Raw genomic sequence first — 22,759 nt, forward strand, 5'->3', positions numbered from 1 at the left:
CCCCCCAAAGGAAAAAAAATTAACATCTTAGACATCTGAACATTTGTCCCAATTGGAAGATTTACCTTGACCTCCTTCTGGTGACAACTCCAAAGCTGACCATACTATACAATCTGATTGTACAGTCTCTTTTGGATCTACCATCAACTGGCAGACTGAAGAATTGGCTCTGGTGAGGACATCGCTGGATCCCTGGACAGGTAAGTGCCTTTATGTTAAAAGTCAGCAGCTACAGCATTTGTCTGGAGCTTCACTTTAGGTATGTAAAATAAATAAAATGTATGTATGTGTATATATATATATATATATATATATATATATAATCCTGGTCACATGGCTGCGGGAATAGAACATTTTATACATATAAAATCATTGCTATACAAAATGTATTAAACATATACGCATCTAAAAACATAATTTGTCCTTACAGGTTGGACTTGCACAAGATTTCACTTGTGCTGCTAATGTGAGCTTTCCTCCTCCAAGTCATTGGCACATAGCGACAATTTTTTTTATTCGGCCAAGTTCTTTGCACTGCAACCCCTCCCACAGAGTCTAGTGAAAAGTTTCAGGAAGGAGAACCAACACTATTTAGTGCAGTTCCATAAAAAAGCTATATGTTTGTAAATGAAACCTGGGTAAATAGCGTTCCCGGGCGAGTACTTTGCTTGTCAGGCTCTGCAGCATGCACATTTGCTGATAAGTAACATGCTGACAGACACACATCAGTGCATTGCTGTGTTATTACTGTACAATCACATCTTTTGGTGCCTGCACTTTAATCCTGATTTGATTAGGCTCTTGCAAAGCAGACTGTGAGCAGGAGGGCCAGCAGAGGCAGCCCGACAGGCTTTTTTGTTTTAGAGAATATCCCCCTAAATTGGTCTACTTTACACTGAGATAATGGAAAAGAAACATGCACAGGAAAATTATATTGGCTGATTAAGTCATTTTAGACCCTATTTGGAGATTATTCTAACTGTTCTCATGTAAGGAAAATGTTTTTCTTTTAGTTTTCTATAGTAGCTTTTAGCTATTTTCTCCACTGCAGGTTTGAAAATAAAAGGAATTGTCTCATGGGTTTCTGTGGGCAATGAGAACACCGTTCCTTCTGAGCTATTTTCATAAACAAAGCCTAATGTCTATAGGTACAGAGTGACTTCCAATGGTTAATGTGGGTGTATAATGACTGCATCCGTCACTATACGCTTCATTATCTGCCTGCTTCTGTAGCCCTCTACACAATCTGAATATTCACCGTAGTTGCCAAACAGTGCAGCGCATTAAATTTATCTCTATGAATCCATGGTAGAGCTGTCCAACCATACCTACAATGCACAAATACTGCAATTTGTAATTGTAAGGAAAAGAAGTACTAGAGATGTATATGCCCATTATGATTTAAAAAACATTCTTGCTGCTGTCAAACGCAGTTGTCAGGAATCTAACACTAAACACAAATTTAATACTAAAATATTTAATTCCAAAACTCTTAAAAGAAGTGACACCATGACATAAAACAACCTTGTAGACTCCTCCAGGGGCCCAAGAGCATGTGGCATCTTGTTCAGGTCTGTGCTCTGGTTAGGAAATAAATGCATATTTTACCGGTTTGTGCTAGCTGTAGCTCCACCTCTGGGTAAAGCGGAAGCCCAATTTATGGGTGTTTTTATGGGGGTGGGGGGTGGAGTTAAAACCAGAACTAAAAACACCTTCCCCTTTCTCAGACGCTCTTTGCAAAATATAATCGTAAAATGCAGAATCTGAAATGGTAAATACAGAACTGTGGGACTGCACCACGCAAGTCACCAGAGAGCCAGCTTGGAGGAGGAAAACACAGGGATATACTACCCTCTATAATCCCAATGTGTAGGTTGCTGCTGAGTGCAGCTGAAGATAGCATTTGTGCATACAGCTCCCCGACAAGGAGGCTGTAGAGGGACCGGCAATTCCACAGGACTATAGAAACAGTGGCAGCTGGGTTTGTAGCAGACAGCGAGATCACACAAATGCTTTCTGGAGTTCAGCCCAGAGAGTGCTCCCTCCCGTTCCAATACTTTATCTTCATAGCTAGTGCTGCAAACCTAGCTGCCATTGCGGGAAGTGCATGAATGTTTATTGGTAGCTGGCAGAAATGCTTTAGGCCCCATTCACACGGTTTGACCAGCTGTCTGTTTTTCATCCATCCAATGACAGAAATACAGACAGCAATATATTTCTATGGACTAATGGATGCAAACGGATGATCTTCCATTTACCACCAATTTACATCCGAGTCCGTTCAGGTATGTCCAGATCCAGTGAACGGATGCAGTCCATGTATATCGGTTCCATTTTTAGGCAAGAAAATGTGTTTATTTTTCATTTAACTGGATCACTAGGTGACCCCGCCCCTTTGGTTCTTTTAGCGGCAGGGCGAATGACAGCTCCTTCTTGGAGCTATAGTGAAAAAAGAAAAAAAAAAAAAAAAAAAAAAAAAAAAAAAAGCTGGTAATTACATTTAAAACCAGGACATATAGCGGCATCCAGTGAGGGAGCCTTAGTGTATACACTGCTCCCTCACTGTATACAGTGCTCCTGCCCCCTCCTTGCACAAGCTGCCCCCCACCCCTCCTTCCTACAAAGAGGACCGGTCACTCATATACTATCACCTAGGGGACAATTAGTCTCCTATGTGATAGCAATAAAATAATAAGTTAAAAAAAAAATAATAAATTGAGCCTCCCCACCCCCACATACACAGACATTTTGGTTTTCGGCCACGTGTATTCAGAATTTTCGGTATCGTTTTCAGCACCAGAATTTTCATTTTGATGCATCACTACTGAAAACTGATGTAACCAGAATTTGTTTTTTCTTTGAAAAAAACCTGACTGAATGGATGATACCCGTCATGCTCTGCCACTGTACTCACAATAGATGTGGATCTGAGATCGATCACATCGCCATGCCAGCACTGACAGAGCCGCTACTAATTTTGCTGGAATGGAGTGGACCAAACCCCTGCTGTGTTGAATGACAGCTCTGGTCTCCAGCATGCTTCTGTTGCCAGACTAGCGCTGTCATTCAGACCTAATTAAGCTACATGCACTCGGCCCCCTGGGGGATTTATCTACTATATGTTAAGTCCAAAGAAGTGCATGGTACCTTCAGGACCTCTCTTTAAATTTACATTTTTACTGAGTGCTGGGAGCATATCTATTGCTATCTGATATCTAGTGCTCTGATGCTGGATCTTCCACTCCCAGACCCTGCAGCTGCAGAGTCATATGCAGCCACTCTGTCTGCTCCTCCCCTCCTGCCCAATCAGAGCTCTTTGTGTGAGCCCATTTACAAAATACAAAGAGTTCTGTGAATGGACAGGGGCTGAAAGAGCAACTGCTGTGTGACAAAACAGCATCCCATCTGTCAGAACACAGGGAGTAGTTGTATTCCCAGTGCTCAATAAAACTGTCAAATGCAAATAAAAGAGGTAAGTCTAGGAGGTAGAAACCAAAGTAAACCAGCAAATTTTAGAAAGTGGCTGAATTCCCCGAGTTGATCTTTAAGGCTTAACATGGTTGTAAACCTCAGACATGCAATAGGGACAAAACATATTCTATAGTATATACTTGTCTCAATCCAGAGTGCTAACTGTCATTTATATCTGCTGCCTTGTTCCTTTGCTATCCACATGAGTCACTTCTGACAAGTTTTGCTGACACCAAAGAAAAAAAAAAAGAAAAAAAAAAAAAAAGGTGACCAGTAAGGAGCTCCAGCTCACAGCCTGTGATTGACTGCCTCAGTTCTGTTCCAGTGTGTTGTGTGAAGGGGGTGTGTCTTTTTCCTCCAATCAGCTCTTACTTTTAGGGGATGTAGAGGACTGAAGATGGCAGATAGACATGTATGTAATCAATTATTAAAAAAAGGACAGGGGGGGGGGGGCTTGGGGGGAGGCATTTATAATGTTTTATTTGCATACACAAATGTTTTCATAAATATTTTAATTTTATTAATATTTAAAATTGAATAGGTTGTTTTACAAGGTGAGGGTTCACATATACTTTATCGCAGAAAACGTGTCACAGTTGCGAAGGTTTTTTCCCCCCAAACCTGCCAGCAGTCCATCCGATCCAAACTCAGCTACAGGTCTTAGCAGAGACCCTCCTTCAAAGCTTGAAGTGATGCCCTCACAAAATGTTAAACAGCTATACCTGTAAAGGAGATTAAAAATGTACTTCTCCCACTGCCTATGCTGCCAAACACCACTTTGATGAAAAGGAATAAATCGGAGGACGTTTCTTCAATGTAAAACTGACACTTCCGTAAGTGTCAGTCTCCTGTCCCCAGTTGTTCTGCTGACCTCCACATCACTACAGGACACATGGAGTAATGTAGGGTTCAGAAGGAGGAACCACAAGCACAGCAGGGGACACGGGAGACACACTTCAGCAGGCTATTATTCATCAAGTGGTGTTTGATGGTGGAGGTGATGTCAGAGACAAGTATATACTACCCTCTTTACAGGTACAACTGGTATTTCAACTTTAATTTTTGTGACACACAAGCATGTTTGCCAATGCTTCAGGGTCCTTTGTTCAACACATTGGATACATCTGTTTTTTTTTTTTTGATTCTTATTTTTTGGTCTGATGGAATAGTGGTTACAATAAACCCTTTAACCTATCTGGGCCCAAGAATGAAAATTTTATATATTGCAGCTTGTTCGTCCTTCGATGTCGTGGCTGCATTAATTTACATTTTTCAGGATCAACAGGTATTTAGCTGAATATACTGCATCACTGTAAGCATTTTGTTAGATCTGTTCAATAAGTGAAAGAAAATCCTTGCAGGAAGTCAAACATTGTAAAGAGCCTTGTGCACCCTGCAGTGGTATTGCAAGCAGTTGTATCTTTCTGCTTGGGTTACTGTGAAATACAGAATGCTGACTATTTTCCATCACCATTAACATAAGGGGATGCTTTCTGTAGTTCTAATGTTCGTGCCCTAGGGTGACATTGCTGCTTCTCCAAACATACAGTCCAGTGAGTGAATGTAGTTACACTAGGACTGGAAGGGTTACTGGCAGGATCATATGCATCTTGTAAACTCGGGTGTGTTTGTCACCACCAAGGTTCGGTGTGGTGCAATTTTGAAAGTCGTGCCTACAGTACTTTTTGCATGCCCATGCATGTTCCGCAGTCCATTAAAATGAGTGGGCTATCAAAATCATTGCAAACACAACCTTTTTGGTGTGAATTGACCCTTAATAAAAACGAATACAGCCAGCACATTTAAGGACTGGTAAGCTGCAATACTACATTTTTGTTCTTGGGCTTTCCTATGCTTTAAATATTGACCAGTTTTAAGGCATGAAGAATAAAATTAGAAAAGAGAAATTTATGATTCAACCTATAAAACCTTCAATGTCCGCTCCAAAATCAAATCTAAATGTGATAACATTAGGCATGTTGATTAAGAGCTGTTAAATGACCTCCTTCCCAAATCACGATGATGGCTTTCTAATTATATTTAGATCAGTCCTGAAGCAATAGAACATGGCGACTGCTCTTTCTAGCGTCCCCTTAGGTTTCATTAGAAATCACATTTCAAGGATATACATGGCTGTTAATTTGCTGTTGATCTTCACACAATTGCCTTTTGTTGCTTCAGTCTGGCACTCAATGTGACAATAACAATGATAGCAAATCCAGTAATGACACTACAGCAGGAGTCCCTAGAGCAAAGGCCAGGAACACAAGGCATTAAACTGCTGGTGGATGTATTCAAATGACACTGGAATTCCTCACCTAATGTACCGATGTAATCGGAGCTATATTAAAATACGAGCAACAGAAGGGGAAATGTACTGCCAATTTATTGACTGGCATACTGGGTTTCTTTTGGCCTCAATATATGAAGTTCACAAACAGGGCTGCATGTGACATGACACATTCAAGTGCCAGGAATAGATGCTATACACAATGTTAAATAAAGTGCTATCACACGTGTCCTGAAGTCAGTTACAATATGAAAGCAAACACCTGATTGGCTGCTAAGAGCAATAAAGATTTTGTTTGTTTCTATTTCTTTTTCCATCACTTCACACTGTTCTGTTCTCCAAGTCCATCACTTGATTTTAAACAGTGCTTAATGTTTACAATTTTTGACACACTAAATTTTTAACCACTTGACGACCAGCGATGTACCGGTACAACACTGGATTGCAAGGGTGTGCAGCGAGCTCCCACCATAAAAACACCACCACATATATATGTGGAGCCCAGGTTTAAAGCCCACTTCTCCTGGGCGCCGCATATATGTAATACTGTGTCACAAAGGGGTTAGGAACATATCGTCTTTTAAAAAAAATATACACACATACCAATCAGCCATAACATTTTGATCACTGACAGGCAAAATGAACAACATTGATGATCTCATTACAATGACATCTGAAAGTGGGTGGGATAGATTAGGCAGCAAGTGAACATGTTGTTGAGGTGTAGAAAGTATAAACAAAATGGGAAAGCATAAGGATTTGAAAGACTTTGACAAGGGACAAATTGTAATGACTAGATGAACGGATCAGAGCAACTCCAGAACTTTAGGGCCTGCTAACATGCACAGCACTGTTCAGAAACCAGAATGAGAACAGCCCAATGGATTTATGCACAGGACAGATGCCATGATTTCCAGGCTGATCAGAATTCCACACTAGTCTGTAGTGAGAAATTATTCTGAGCACCCTTGTTAATAAGACTTTGATTCCTTTCCCAGAGATACAGATCAGTGGCTCGCTATCCGGTAATATGCTCTGCACTCCCTAGTCACAAACTGACACACAATACATGCTGAGCAAAGCAGTATTCCCAATGTCTTCCTGGAAAGCAAAAAGGAATAGACTTGGCAGCAAATACTGGGGATACATATATACCCACATGAAGCTTGTCAAGTCTCATTTACCATGTTCTAGAAGGATAATCACCCCTTCATACTGCTGAGAAGTCTCTAGAGACTGACTTGCTACAACACAAATCCCTGACACAGCTTTACAGTCAACGTTCACAAGTTGGGGGTTTAACAAAATGCCATTTTGCTAGTCAGAGATATGATTTGTATGCCTTTTCTAATCTAATTTAACTAGAACATCATTTAAAACACTGCAGAGGCGTCAGTCCAAATTCCTGTATAAACTAAAACAGAGCTGCGGGAGGTTGTTCCGAGGTTGTTTCTCCTGAAAACTCCATTATGTGTGTAATATTCTAATTTACCAGTCCTTTGTATGTTCTAAATATTTGACACACTGGCACCATTCACTAAAGTTTATGAATTAAGAACTGCCACAGTAACCAGGTTCTAAATCTGTTAGTAAGTTTGAATCCAAATTGGCTGCTACTGGCAAATGTTTTTATTTGATGAACTTTGTTAAACAAGGCCAAGTATTTAAAAGGACAACTTCATTTGTGGAATCTTAACCAGCTAAACAGCCACAATCTATTGAAACCTACCAAATGATATAGGAAAAGCGGATTATAGGTGCTTGAAGCAGAGAAAGCATAAACCTCTGTCAGAAGAGGGCTAAAAGTATTTATAGGAACTTTTTTTGTTTTGTATAGAGTAATAACCCATCCGTGTGCTATCAGGGAGATTTTCCTTCACTTCCTGCCCCCAAAACACAACAGAAAGCAAGTGGAAATTTCCCCTCTTAGACAGCTGCATCAAAACAGGATTCGACCTTGGAAAATTCCACCTCACCTCTTGTTACTGTAAAATTTTAGCTTTACCATTACTGACCAGTCACATTAGTACTGGGCTACCCGGTGACACCCGACAGGGCGCTAAAAGGAGTGGGAGGATGGGCATTCTGCTGCCTGTAAAAGTGATCAAGTGTATGTATGTATGTATGGTACCTTGTAAGGTGGTGTACAACCATGATCCTGGTACCAATCTTTTCACCAGGAGATTCACTGCCTAATAAAAGTGACCCAAGTGGCTATACAGCCACTTGATCACTTTTACAGGCAGCAGAAAGCCCCTGTAAAACGCACTCACTTTTATAGCCAATTAAAGTGGTGGTGCTGTAGCAAGTTATCAATGTAAATCTGCAGTGAGGATCACAGGTGTGGATCAACTGCAGCCAGGAAGTCTGTACAAAAAAAAAAACAGCATAACAGGGGCCCTAGCTGTTTGCATGTAAGTATGAATCCAGCAGATGACCAGCCCTGGATGCACACTGTCTGCTGTGTGCACGGTTACATGCAAACAGCTGCAGCACCCATCAATTTGTACAGGCTTTCTGGCCACAGCTGATCACACATACTTGTTATTGCCACCACACAATTACACAGATACCTGCTGAAACATGGTCCTGATCAACCGATGAGGCCTAACACTAAAAAGACATCACAATGAACATAAAACTAATCCTTACCTGGAAATTCTTGTTAAAAACAATTAGCTGCATTTTGGTATTTTTGGGATCAGATATGGCAGGGTTGAATGGGCTCTATGGTTTGTGAATATTGGTTACTATTAGTATTCTTTGATCCACCAGTAAGGCCTTGTTTACAGACAGTTGCAGTGTGGTGGTGCAGGTTTTTAGGGGTTAAAACAGGTGACGAGGTGGAAAAATAATGCCTCCTTGCCACCAAATGCTTTTAAAGAACAATCCACTGAGTAACGCTCTTCAGAGCACAACCAAAAGGCTCATGGTCCCTATGAAGAGAAATCTACAGTGACAGGCGATGAGGAGGCATTATGTAGCCTCCTCAACGTCCGTTTTAACCTCTTAAAAACCTAAGCACTATACCTGCACCAAAGGTGACAGTGGGTATCATTTTGGCCACATATGAGTGCCCTCGTCTGCTGCCTTTGCAGAAAAGAGAAAGGGGGTTGGGGTGTAGTGCCCTCAAAATGTAAGAATAAATATCCAAGTGTGAACAAACCTGCTCTTCAAACCTGAACCACCTAGCTTTGATGTTGAGTGTGCTGCTAAACATCAGTTGACAGGAGCATTAGAGAAGATGGTAGTGAGACATACCAAACAAAATTTTTGTTAAATCTATCCAAGCTGCAAAATGCCTCCCACTGCCTGTCTAGATAAGAATTCCTAATGAGCAAAGAAGTGTGAATATTACAGTATCAGGGTAATTTTACCACCAACTAAACTTCAAAGTATTTGTTCCTCCTCGTTTAAGATAACAGTGGGAAGTGACACAATCCTTCAGTTTCAAAGGCGGCAGCAATACCATACCACAAAGCAACAATGCGAGTCAGCAATGTCACACAAGACAGAAGAATGCTTCAGAGGCACTAACCTGCAGTTTGGAGGAGGATCCAGGGTGATATCAGCCAGTTCTTTCTGAATCCTGTACAAATACAAAAGCAACATTTTAGATTTAGAAACAGTGCATAGCTATCTTACCTACTAGTGGCACAAACACACTTAAACACAATCACAACGGAACAGGATGCTTTTTGTTTTAAAAATAACCTGCACTCTCTTTCCCAAAGAATTTCATCACCTACAATGTAAGGAAAATATACTGTATGGTCTTCTTTAAAGACAACTCCAACCGAAGCATTTTTTATGAATGCTGCCCAACTGAATCACCTATTTTTTTTTCCCATTTCATGGACTTTTTGTGATAATACCACTACCACAGATTACAGTTTTCTGACTGTTGTAGATACAACAAAGCCAAATGATGGTGTCTCTCTTCTCCATTATTCACGCTTAGGTATAGTTGGCCTTTTCTCAGGTTTTTTTTTGTTGTTGCAGTAAAGTGTATGTGAAGCCACAGCTATTTTAAAGAGCCTCTTTGAAAATACAACACAACAGGAATTGAAAGGGTAAACTCGCAAAAGCGAAAGACAAAAAAAAAAAAAATCTGACGGGTTTTACACACATGTAAACAATGTTTATTACAGTTTTAAAAACATGCTGCTATTTGTAGTAATTTATGCAAGTCCACTGGCATCCTCTAAGGGCCTATTGCCACCACTGAACTAGGACAGCACATTTGCATTGGTGGGCTACTTTTCCTTGTGTGAGCAACCATTTGTGATTTTTGGTCTGTTGCAAAAACTTGCAGCCCATTCAGATGAACTGACTGATTTAATGCAACAGATGTCAACGTATATGCGATAAATACACTAACTGAGCCAACTGGTGTAAATGAAGGTCTTTACTGGCATCCACATTTGTACTAGAACTAGGAGGACCAGTAGCAGAACAGTAGATTTAGGTTAGTCTGACGCACAAACACCTTGATATCTCTTGTGCAGATTACGGGCTGAACAGCTACCAACACCCATGGCTGTCAGAGTACCCAAATAGTGATTGCATCGCATTGGATTTGGTCACTGTTCAGCCTCGTTTTTCCACCTAGCTGTTTTGATTTTTCAACTGAAGTTTGTCAAGCAGGTGCCAGCAGGTGACAACAGGGCCACCCATTTTGAGCCATGTATGGTAGCATTACATTGATTTTGCAGTTATCAGAGGAGAGTAGAGGGGGGAACTCACAATAAAGAAAAATGTCAAGGTGAAAACTGTGAAAGGTAAGATTTTCTCTCATTTGCTGAGGTGTCTATGAGGCAGAAATGAACTCAAAAATGGTCTTCAACTGCCCTGGTGATCCTGCCAGTTACTCAATTCCTGTCCTAAGGTGATCAAAGCTATCTCGTTGTATAGCATTCTATAGAGGAGCAGCGTCATTTATCTTTAACAGAAAGCTTACAAAGGCTACTTTATTTGCTCGGTTTTGGAACATTATATATTATTTATTATCGAAATTGTTTTGTTAGATCTGTTTGACAAGTGCAAACAATACCTATTGATGTTGGCAGAAGTTCAGTTAGGTCAACTTTCTTTGCACTCTGCATTTGTTGCACACATCAGCCTCATCTTTTATTATGCTTGCAGAGTTCACGTCTGTGGGCTACAGAACACCTCCCCCATGGTTATGCACCTGATGAGATGAGGTGTTCTGTCATTATGAATGTGTTAACAGTAAATGGCAGACTGGCACTTGTCATGGCACTCTTCTCCTAGCAAAGTATGGTTTTCATTAAAACCTACAATTCACATTTGGTCTAATCTGGTTCTACACAAAACAGCAAATTCATGTCTATTTGGTCCCCACAGGCCCTTCTCATAAATGGTTCAGTATCTGGATTGGTGCAAATAAAGTTACGAGTAAGTACCAGTCTTAAGTGCGAAACGCGTTAACTTTTCTTCGTTCCTGACAGTGCATGTGATATTTTTATGAAAGTACCAATAAAAGCTGAAGTAGTGCAGCACATTCTGGATCCTCTTCTTTCCTGTGCTATTACAGTGCACCTTCATCTATCATGGTCAGTGCAAGACCGACACTACTCACCTGGAGCAGCTTTGGTGCAAGAAAGTTTCAGTAGACACAGCTCTCAAAATGTAGCTATTTCTTCTTACAAACTACATGCTCCAAAAAAAGCTACAGGCGATCTAAATAAACATTACATTATAACACACTCAATTTATACAACAATTTTCAGGGGACAGCAGTAAAATCAAATTTAGAGCACAACTCCTGTAAAAAGCAGGTAATTATAATCCCTAATCAGGCAGCTTTAGCCACCCACCCTGCTGTGCAACTGCGGGATTTCCGATTTCATCATTATTAATACTCAAACTTGTCAAGTCCATCGCATAAACAAGACCTTGGGCCTCTGCAATTGTTCTGCTGCACAGTACCACATTAATTCCAGGACACGCGCTTTACAGGCTACTCTGTTCAAACAATATAGTTTCATATACAAGCGCCACCCGTTACTGGCTATTCAGATGGCTGTAAGATGCAGACAATCAATGCCACTTGTGTGTATTTTCAGACATGAAGAACACAGTGGGGGAGATTAAACTGGAGCAGTCAGAATCTGGTGCAGCTGTGCATGGTAGCCAATCAGCTTCTAACTTCAGCTTGTTCAATTAAGCTTTGATAATGAGCCCTGGTTCACAATGATGCGGCCTGTCAGTGTCAAATAGCATGACAAGTCGCACTCTATGAACGACAATGGAACCATTCTAATCGGTGCTTCTCCAACTTCGTAGTATACTTTTTGCGATTTCAGGTGCAACTTGCATAGACATCTGTGCATGAAGTCGCACAGATGTATTTCAAATCACACTGACATCAGACTTTGAAATTGTGAAACTTCAAGTGAAATCACACAATTTCAAACTCAGATCCAGTGTGCACACAGGATGTTTTTGTAGCTGCTCCTAGAAGCTGCCTCTAAACTACCCTGCATGTTAGCCTATGTGTCCATGTACACAGACTTAGCAGCATTTAGTAGCAGGAGAGTTTAAAAGGCAGGAAAACAAAAACCCTTTGCCAGTGCATCCGGGAGAACCAGAGTTTGGGCAGAAGAAACGCGCAAATCTCTCCCAATGCATGCTAATTACTGTCAAACTACAGTTCCTCAGCTGCTGGATGAGAGCAGGCTTTCATATGTATGTATGTATATATATATATATATATATATATATATATATATATATATATATATATATATATATATTAGGTATGAGAGGTAAATGTGAGCGCAATCAAATATTAACCATATAGAAGCTGCTAGCATAAAAATGAAAACCTCAACACCTTAAGAAAATAAAAGTGAATAAATATGCAGTGCTAAAAGATATATATCATGATATAAAACCAGTAAGAATAAGACAGTGAAAACATTAAAATTAGTGTAGCAATATTACGTCTATGACGTGACTAGGGTCCCATAATAGTATTAGTAAGTCCAAAAAATGGTGATGTCCATACAAACTGGTAATTAATGCTTCGTAACTTATAATATTAGTGCCGGAATCTGGTAAGGTGACAAAGTGCTTGTTGCAGGAAAAGCGTCAGGGGAGCCCTCCAGTTTGACACCTAGCTGTACATGGCCACCAGGAAGGCCATCCTTTTAATCACATGTGAGTTGTCTACCTTTATTCTGGATTTGTTTCATATCTAAATAAAACGATACACTATTAGTACCATTTTCTGCCCCTGGCTTGTTCATTGCGAGCCTCACAAGGTGGAGCCATTTGAGAGTGTGGAGTTAATACCCAAAGCTGTGTGATGAGTCTGTGAGCGGAGTGAGACCCCTCAGCGTGTCCACTGCTGAGCCTGATGACACCGCAGCCTCGGACCAGATCCCGATGACTCCATAAGGATTTACATATAATGCTCATATTATATGTACTTCTGGTAAGTGCATCACCTTACCAGATTCCGACACTAATATTATAAGTTACGTAGCATTAATTACCAGTTTATATGGACATCACCATTTTTTGGACTTACTAATACTATTATGGGACCCTAGTCACGTCATAGACATAGTATTGCTACATTAATTTTAATGTTTTCACTGTCTTATTATTACTGGTTTTATATCATGATATAGCTTTTAGCGCTGCATATATATATATATATATATATATATATATATATATATATATAAAATTTATGCTGTGTCTGAAATCTGTGGTGTCCACTTAGACAAGCCATAGACAATTTTTCCCCTGCATCTACTGCATGGAAAGAAAAACACTTGATTTCCCCAACAATAGTCAGTGTTGATGGGGGAATCATTCTGCATCGCTACTGTGTTCTGCCAGAGGGGAGCCTTCCCTGCTGGCAGAACATGATTACTGTGGGGAGCTGTAGCTGTCCGCAGTAATCGCACGAAAAAAAAATCTGACAGGCTGACTGTACTATCAATGGATCAACTTTAGTACAACCAGCCTGTTCATAGATTTTTTTTTACCACCCCCCTCCCCCCCAATTGCTTCCCTTTTTGTGTTGTGTGATGGGTATTAATATTTTGGAGTATTTTCACATAAATGCTATCATTTCTATCATGAAAACTGAATGAAAAAGAAAACAAAAACCCACATCATATGGCCATATAGAAACTTGATACTTTAAATCAGTCTGTACAGGTCTCGGAGTACAGACTAGAGTTGAGTTTTTGCTCACTGAAGCATTGTAAAGGAAAGAGTTTCTTTGCATTGTTAAATAGAAAATAAATGAACCAGAAATGCACACAGGTTCTTTTTTTGTACAATACAGGGCATGATGTTGGTAGAGACATGAAGTTGTCAGCCATGAAAATGCCTTCATTTATTTGCATCACATAATACTACAACGCAAGTTACGATGACATAAAAGAGTATTTAATGCCAGACAAGACAATCTTCCAGAAAACAGCTGACATTAGGCTGCACATTCTGAAACCGCATTTGCATGTTTATGAGGGAGCTTACCACTCTCCAACTATTTTGTCACAGCCATCCTCGTGTTTCCACATGGATGTCACTATATTGACATACACATGTGGGAGAGATGAAGTCAACTGTCAACCAGTCTAGCTTCTCACAACTTTGCACATGCACCATATCTACCATTCATCTCATACCGATCACAAGAGTGTGAGATCAGGAAGAGCTAGAAAGAGGCTGGCAGGGTCACAGTCACATAATCACATGGGGCTGATATTACAGGAGCGCTGCAATTCTGTGGAACTTATTTTAGGGAAATGTCAATTTATGTCCACCATTTGTGCCTTGGGAGAGTGCTTGAATACAGGAAAAAAAGAAAAGAGAACATTCAACGGCTTGCCCTAAGAACAGCTGTTTTCTGCAGACATTACATAATGTACAGTCATACAAACATACACGTTATCTATCCTTTCCCCAAGTCCTCATGCACACTGGACATTTTTACAGCGGCTGTTTTTGGCTTTTGACGGTTTTTTTCTACAGCCAGTAAACTCCCCAGCATGCTATCCTATGTGTCCATGTACATAGACTGTAATCAGCGGTTTTTGGCTGGAAAACCCCCCCAGAACTAGTGGATTTCTAGAGGAGTTTTTTAGCTGTAAATAAGCTCTAACGCTGAAAAACACGGTAAACCAGTGTTTTTGGACTTTTTTGGTCCAAAAAAACTCTAAAAAAACACGCGTGTCAAAGTGTCAAAACACTTATACAAAAACGCTAAAAGACCTCACGTTTAACACGACTTTACACCGCTAACGTTGCCAGTGTTATTAAAACGCTCAGTGTGCATGGAGCCCAAGGGCTGGTTCACACTGGATGCGACTTGGCATGCGATTTTCATGCCCTGCGACTTGCAAATCACATGCCAAGTTGCACTCTATTGTCTGCTATCAGAGCAGTCATATCGATGTGGTTTTGACTTGGTTGGAGCCACACCGATTTCAAAAGTAGTACATGCACTACTTTTGTTGCGATTTGCATAGACATCTGTGTCAGATGTCTTGCAAATCGCAAGGAAATCGGCATCTCACCAAATTTTGAAATTGTGCAACTTCACGGAGCCTAAATGTGGTTCCTTCTATTGATGATTGTTGATCACAACCCTACAGCTCTGACCGCCACGATAGGACTACATTTTTACATCTCAGAAGAGCAAAACATCACTTCCAGTTTATGACTATGACTTCTGCTAAGCACTTGGATACAAGGATGGCTGTGGTAGTCTGTTTAGGGTGACAAGAGAGAAGACCAGACTTTCACACTCCTACGATCCTCCATCATTGATAGTCATTACAAGGGAGGAAAATGGAATGCTTATTTTTGTAATTATTCCAGTAGAAGGAACATTACACTTTTGCATGAATGCGCGACACCTGCAGTACTAGGATTTACAAAACAGTGGGAAACCCAGCAGCATGTGCTGTAGATGCAGTGATGGCAAGTTAAGGCATTGGGCAATTCTTGAAACATGCTGGGGTGTATTTACTAAAGGCAAATAGACTATGCACTTTGCAAGTGCAGTTGCACCCACTTCACTTCCCTTAGTAAGTATATTAAAGACTCACTCGGTAAAGAATACTCAATCAGGTGCAAGGAAAATAGATAAAAAAAAAAGAATTTTTGATTGCACATGATTGGATAGTGGAAATCAGCACAGCTTTACTGCATTTACTAAGCTGTGGGGGAAAGAGTGCAACTGCGTAGTCTATTTCTCTTTAGTAAATCCACTCCAATGAGGTGGCAGAGTGTGGTTGTGACAAGTTTGCTTAAAGTATACTGGTGATAATGTTTGATTACTGGCATGAAACAAACGTTCATGCTTCTCTAGTCCAAGCCAAAAAAGGTTTATAACGGGGGACTGTACTAGCCATTATAGGTCCAGATTCCTATCACCTTCATTCTTGCACTCTTGTGCCCATTATTGGTAGAGTAGGTCTAAAAAAATCCTCTTCAGCAAGGACAGACTTAGCTGTGCTATCTATGACATCATCAAAAGCCGCCCCTAACAGCAGCTAATTATTTTTAAAACAATGTATATTATTAGTGTCAGTTCTATCATACAATGATTCTGTCTTCCTCAATGGAAAACATTCCTTTCTTTTTTGGCGACTAGAAAAACTCATCTGCTTAGAGTTTCTACTGGAACTTGGCATTAAAGCCCAATTCATGAAAAACTAAAAGTCCTTCCTTGCAGAGGACTGTGCCCTCACTGCAGGATTTAACTGCTCGTTTCTGTCTAGGACACAGGAAAAGCACTTGATTTTAGGGAAAAAATAGAACCTTTAGTATCACTTAAAGCTTTTTAAGCAGTTACAGCAACAGTTTTGCTCCTTTTGGGATAAAGGTTTTACAAAAATAAAAGCTGTTCTTTGTAAGCCCCCCTGTTCGTAATAAATGCTTTGTCTCAACCCTCTAAACCTACATCTGCAGGGCAGCTTGTTCTGTTGAAAAACAAAACATTCACTGGCTAGATTACCAAGTGAAAATAAAAGAAAGCCAAAATAAAATCAAACAAATATCGCCATCACATCACCAATTGATGCGCTGCAATATGTTTAATTCAATGTTTGCTTTTGGCTTTAACCACTTGACCTCCAGAGGATTTACCCCCTTAATGACCAGGCCTCTTTTTGCTACTCGGCGCTGCATTAATTCAACTGATAATTGCGCGGTTATGCAATGCTGCACCCAAAACTAAATTTACGTCCTTTTTTTCACACAAATAGAGCTTTCTTTCTGTGGTATTTGATCACCTGTGCGCTTATTTTTCACTCTATAAACAAAAAAAGACCAAAAATTTTGAAGAAAAACGATATTTTTTACTTTCAGCTATAAAAAATATATAGTAAACTCAAAGTTGGTTATGAATTTAGGCCAAAATGTATTCTGCTACATGTTTTTGGTAAAAAAAAATCTCAATAAGTGTATATTGATTGCTTTGTGTGAAAGTTATAGCGTCTACAAACTATGGTATAGATACTGCAATTTACGCCATTTTTTTTTGCTATACAGCACTGCGCTAGTTTAACGAACAATTGCGCGGTCATGCAATACGGTACATAAATGAAATTTACATCCTTTTTTTTCCCCACAAATTGAGCTTTCATTCGGTTGTATTTGATCGCCTGTGCGGTTTTTATTTTTTGCGCTATAAAAAAAGAGGCTGACAATTTTGAGGAAAAAAAACTATATTTTGGACTTTTTGCTATAAAACATGTCCAGTAAAAAAAAATGTAAAAATCAAATTTAGTCATAAATTTCTGCCAAAATGCATTCTGCGACATGTCTTTGCTAAAAAAAAAACCCAATAAGTGTGTACTGCAGGGAACACTGCTGATGGGGAGAGAGAAACTCTTCTGTCCTGATCAGCGTGTCCTGGAGCTGTCAAGGAACTAACAAAAAGCACAGCTACTGCAGCTGTGCTCTCTGTCAGCGATTGCCGCCGATCGCCGGGACATAGCCTGTAACGACCGGCTGTGACCCAGCGACTGACATCCATGGCTGTGATCGGCGGGACAGGTAGGGCGGTGGCACGTCTCGCGCGCGTCCCTTACCTGTTTTCAAAACACACGTTTTAAAACGCGCTTTTGCCCAGCCAAGCCTCCGTATTTATACAGTGGCTGGGTGGCATGTGGTTAATACCATTTTTAGCCCTGGTTCACATCAGCGCGGCTTTGAGATCGGACTGTGATGTGTGACTTCATTGCCACTTGAACGTAAATAATAGAGGTCAATGCAAGTTGCAATGAAGTTGCACAAAAATTGTTCAGGAACCTTTTTTCCAAGTCACTGTGACTCGCAGTGAATAGAATAGTTCCATTGAATGATATAAGATGCGGATGTTTATAAAAGGAGACAGGAGGCACAGGCAGTCTGCTCCAATGCCAGGTAATCTGAGTTGTATGGAAGATTGAAACAATTAGACGAGGTTTCCTCTTTTTTTTTTGTCACTACTGTTAATTGAGAAAAAAAATAGCCACGAGCATTAGATCTCCATCACTAGGAAGCGATTCATATCAATAATGAGATCTTTTGTTTGACCACCTTGTAGCAGCCCAGATTTATAGAACTGTGATTATAGTGTGACCGGCACAGTATTGAAGGCTTACAATAGAGTACAGTATCCAAATAGTACATAAATCCATGGTGCTACACAACAGTCAAATGCTTATGTGTACAAATCCAAAGAACTGTCTCTGCTTTCTGCAAACTACTACATAATATAATTCATGAATGTTGCTCAGGCCTGGTTCACACCAATGCAGTTTGCTTTGGATCTGTTTTTACATTTCGCTTTACATTTTTACACATGCATTTTTGCAGTGTTTTTACATGTTTTGGTTTTTTTTTGTTAAAAGGGGAAATGTTTTTGTTGCTGGGCAGAATAAAAATGCAAAATGCACTACATACCTAATATAGGGGGTGTGTTGCTGGCCAGATCACCAGGTGAAAACAGAGGGGGAAAAAACAAATTATGGAGCTAGCACATCTAATGATTGGTAAACTGAAATATATTACATTTTTGGATTTGGGTTTAATACCATTTTAAGCTGGCCATAGATGCATCAAACACTGGCCAGTTCAGCAGTGACCAGCAGAATTATGACCCACATGTGGCCGCTCCAGCTTGACAGATGTCACCGCTGATTAGTCTATTCTGACAGTGAAGAGTCCCTGCTGTCAGAATGCAATGTCACAGTGCACCGATTGATAAATGAGTAGTCTATGGGGAGATTTAAAGTATATGTAAACCCTCATCTTATAAAACAACCCATTCAGTTTAAAATATAAAAGAAAGGCAAAACATCTGTGTATGTGTATAAAACATACATTATAAATAACCCTTTCCCTGTTTTAGAAGTGATCACATACCCCTCTAAGCTCCATATGCAGCTGGGAAGAGAGCTGGGGGAGGAGAAACAACATTACACTGATTTTCCCAGTAAATGGCTGTGCAGGGATGAGGTTGGGGGCATGTCAACCGAAGTCTGATCACTGGAGGAGAGCAGGCTGATTTCTCAGCACAGATGACTGGCTGCACTGACTGTTCAGCCAACTTTTTTTTCCCTCAGTGGCCTCTTCAAATTTCTCAATCAAAGCTTGTCGGACCAGGTAGCGTCAGCCGGGCCACTCGCACCACGAATTTGGCAGAATAACAGAAGTTGACTGAAATTCGATGACATCTTCTACCAGCTTTAGTCAAGCAAAGCCCTCACGTTTTGGGAACCACAGTACAGCCATAGACCCTGAAGGCCATCAGATATGCCTGCACATCAGATCATCCTGTAAAGAGTATGGACATCTTTCCCCTGGGGGCTTTAATCCCATTGGTTATTCAAACATTAAATTTGAATTGTGTGGACTGAAGTAGCCAGAATCTGGAGAATCTGTGCAACCAATTAGCTTCTGTCTTTTCAAAGTTTAACTGAACAAGCTGAAGACAGAAGCTAATTGGTTGCCCTACACAGCTGCTGCAGTTTGGATGAACTCCATAGAAACCTCAAGATTAGTTACACAAGCAAGAAGAAAGGTTTAAAATATACATTATATGACCTGGAAAATTGTAGCCTGGGTGGTAATTATACAATTTTGACATGATTTGAAATGATTCCATTTGCAATAATTTTCACACTCAGAATCATCAGTATGGCAATACTGCCCCATGCTATCACAGCACAGCAACATCATTCCCTGGGGAGAAAGGAGAGAACATGCAGCCACAGCAGGCCAGCAATGCAGACAATACACACTTCTGACTCCACATTAAATTTGACAGCTACTATCACTGCACATGACAATGTATCAGTTAAAGTTGATGTAAATGCCAGGGTGGACATTTAGTTTGCCAGAACACCGTGCATGATAACCAATAATGTTTTCTTTGTTCGTAAAAGTCTATTTTCTCCTTATGGTCAAATTGTTTTGCATCTCTGCTACTGATCTGCAGCCACTTTCAGCCACCTCCCATTTATGGGTACTTGTTTCTGAATCGATTCTTCAGCTGGATGTACATGAAAAAACACAAAAAACCTGAGCCAATTTTCCCATCCACACATTCAAGGTGGGACTCTTCTGCTTTCAGAATACACTAATCAGTGCTGCAGCCCATTGGCTGCATCTGCTGATTGAGCATAGATTTGTCTACAAGCCTCTTCGAGAAAAATCGATCGATAGATCAACTTTTCATGACCAGAATTCGCCATGTATGGATTGAAAATTGGCCGATTCCTGCTGAACAGATAGAATTTCAATCCATGTATGGCCAACTTTATTAACTGCTGTGAAACAGCCTCCTAGTAGAGAACAATAGACCAAGCTTGTGCAATGTTTGTCAGCTCAAACACTTGTAGTCTCACCCAGAAAATCGTTTGACAGGGTGACAAAGCAAGAGCACAACTGGGAGATAGTTGTCACCCCAAAACAGGAAGTGCCTAAATAAGGACCTTCATGGAAAAGATCAGCTTTTAACAAAAGCTGAATATTGAAAAGGATCAAAGAAATCTTTAGAAACCATAATCACATGTTAAAGTGGAGAAGATATTTTAGTGATTGGGTTTAAATCTACTTTAACCACTTCCCGTCCGACTGCTGTATATAAACGGCCAGACGGTGGCAGTGCAGGGGTGGGTTGCTGTTCACAAACGGCACCCACCATTTTGGATTGTGCGCACTCCTCCGGACACAGTGGAACACCGATCGCTGTACGGGACCTCTGTGTGAGGTACCGATCATGTGATCACTGACTGGCCAATCAGCGATCACATGAATGTGTGTAAGCAAGATGTCACTTCTGACATCATTGCTTACTACCTGTGAAATCTCTGAATGATCACAGAGATCACATGGTACAAGGCTATTCACAACAGCCTTGTACCATGTGACAAGCTGTGACCAATCACAGCTCTCACAGTATTTCTCAATGGTTGCAAGAATGCAGCCAGAGAGAAGGAGAAATTATTGCTTTTACAGCTTTTATGGGTGTAAAAGCAATCGGCGTAAAAAAAAAATCTTCATCACCCCCCACAAGTACTACAATGTCACCATGGTGACACTGTACTGCTAGGGTGACAGTAAGTTAAACAAAAACAATAATATAAACAAATAAAATAAAAAAAAAAGTTTTAAAAAATTATAATTTTTGGTTATAAACTAATTTGGAGGTTTTTTGTTACTAAAAAGGTAACCGAATACATTTTGTCCAAGATTTATGAAGAAAGATTATTTGCAAAATAAAACTTTTTTTTCAAAATGTTTGGACTTTTTCATTTATATAGCAAAAAAAAAAAAAAAATCCCAGTGGTGAATAAATACCACCAAAATAAAGTTTTATCTGTCTCAAAAAAAAATGCTAACAAATTCATATGGGTACAGTGTTGCATGACCACGCAATTGTCAAAGTGTGACAGCACTGAAAGCTGAAAATTGGCCTGGACAGGAAGGGAGTAAAAGTGTAAGGCCATTATTATTATTATACAGTATTTATAAAGCGCCGATAGTTCACTCAGCGCTGTACATTACAAAGGGGGACAGAACATGTGACAGAACAATACCAATACAATGCAAAACATGAGGGGATCGAGGGCCCTGCTCTTTCGAGCTTACAATCTAGGAGGGAGGGGATGGTGGCACAGGAGGAGATAGCTATGGGGGATGGAATGGTAGGAAAAGTGGAGGAGGTCGGTCAAGTTAGCAGGGGGTAGGCTTCCCTGAAGAGATGGGTTTTCAGGGTGCGCCTAAAGGCCATGAAGTGGTTAACGGCTTCTCATCTGCCCTATAGCAGAAATACTGCTACCGGGCAGCAAGCGTGTGCAAAATCACGTATATAAACATTTTGTTTTGTTTACTAACAGTCTTCCTCCCTGTCAGGTAGGGCACACTGCTCTGGATGGCTGTGCACAGCCATCCAGAGCAGTGTGATTACAGTGAAGCAAACTGATACTGCCCCCTAGTAAAACATTACCTGTACACAGTTAACCCTTTGATCGCCCCTTGTTAACCACTTCCTGTCCAGTGCCATTAGTACAGTGTCAGTGCTTTTTTTTTTTTTTTTTTTAGCAATGATCACTGTATTGGTGTCACTGGGGATATCAGTGACACCAAGTCAGTTCCCCCCCAGTGTCAGAATGTCCCACTATAAGTCGCTGATTGCTGCCATTAGAAAAAATCCCAGTAAAAATACCACCATTTGTAAACATTATAACTTTCACATAAACCAATTACTTTACACGTATTTGAGATTTTTGTTTTTATTAAAAACATGTAGCAGAATACATTTTGGTGTAACTTTATGATGAAATTTTATTTTTTACATTTTTCACTGGACATGTTTAATAGCAAAAAAATCAAAATGTTTTTTTTTCTCAAAATTGTCGGGTTTTTTTTTTTATAGCGCAAAAAATAAAAACCGCACAGGTGATCAAATACCACTGAAAGAAAGCTCAATTTGTGGGGGGAATTTAATTT

At 40.2% G+C, this 22,759-nt stretch overlaps 1 protein-coding gene across 1 annotated transcript in view; it reads right to left on the minus strand.

Moving 5' to 3' along the window:
• Positions 1-22,759, minus strand: part of UBE2E1 (ubiquitin conjugating enzyme E2 E1) — a 42,977-nt gene that overhangs the window by 14,494 nt on the left and 5,724 nt on the right. Inside the window, exon 2 of the mRNA XM_089691022.1 lies at positions 9,300-9,350. Coding sequence (XP_089547148.1) covers positions 9,300-9,350 — 51 coding nt within the window. The remainder of the gene's footprint in view (positions 1-9,299; positions 9,351-22,759) is intronic.

Source organism: Staurois parvus, unplaced genomic scaffold (assembly GCF_062004578.1).
Source record: "Staurois parvus isolate SC_StPar_1 unplaced genomic scaffold, SC_StPar_1.0 ptg000021l, whole genome shotgun sequence".
NCBI classification, from domain to species: Eukaryota; Metazoa; Chordata; class Amphibia; order Anura; family Ranidae; genus Staurois; species Staurois parvus.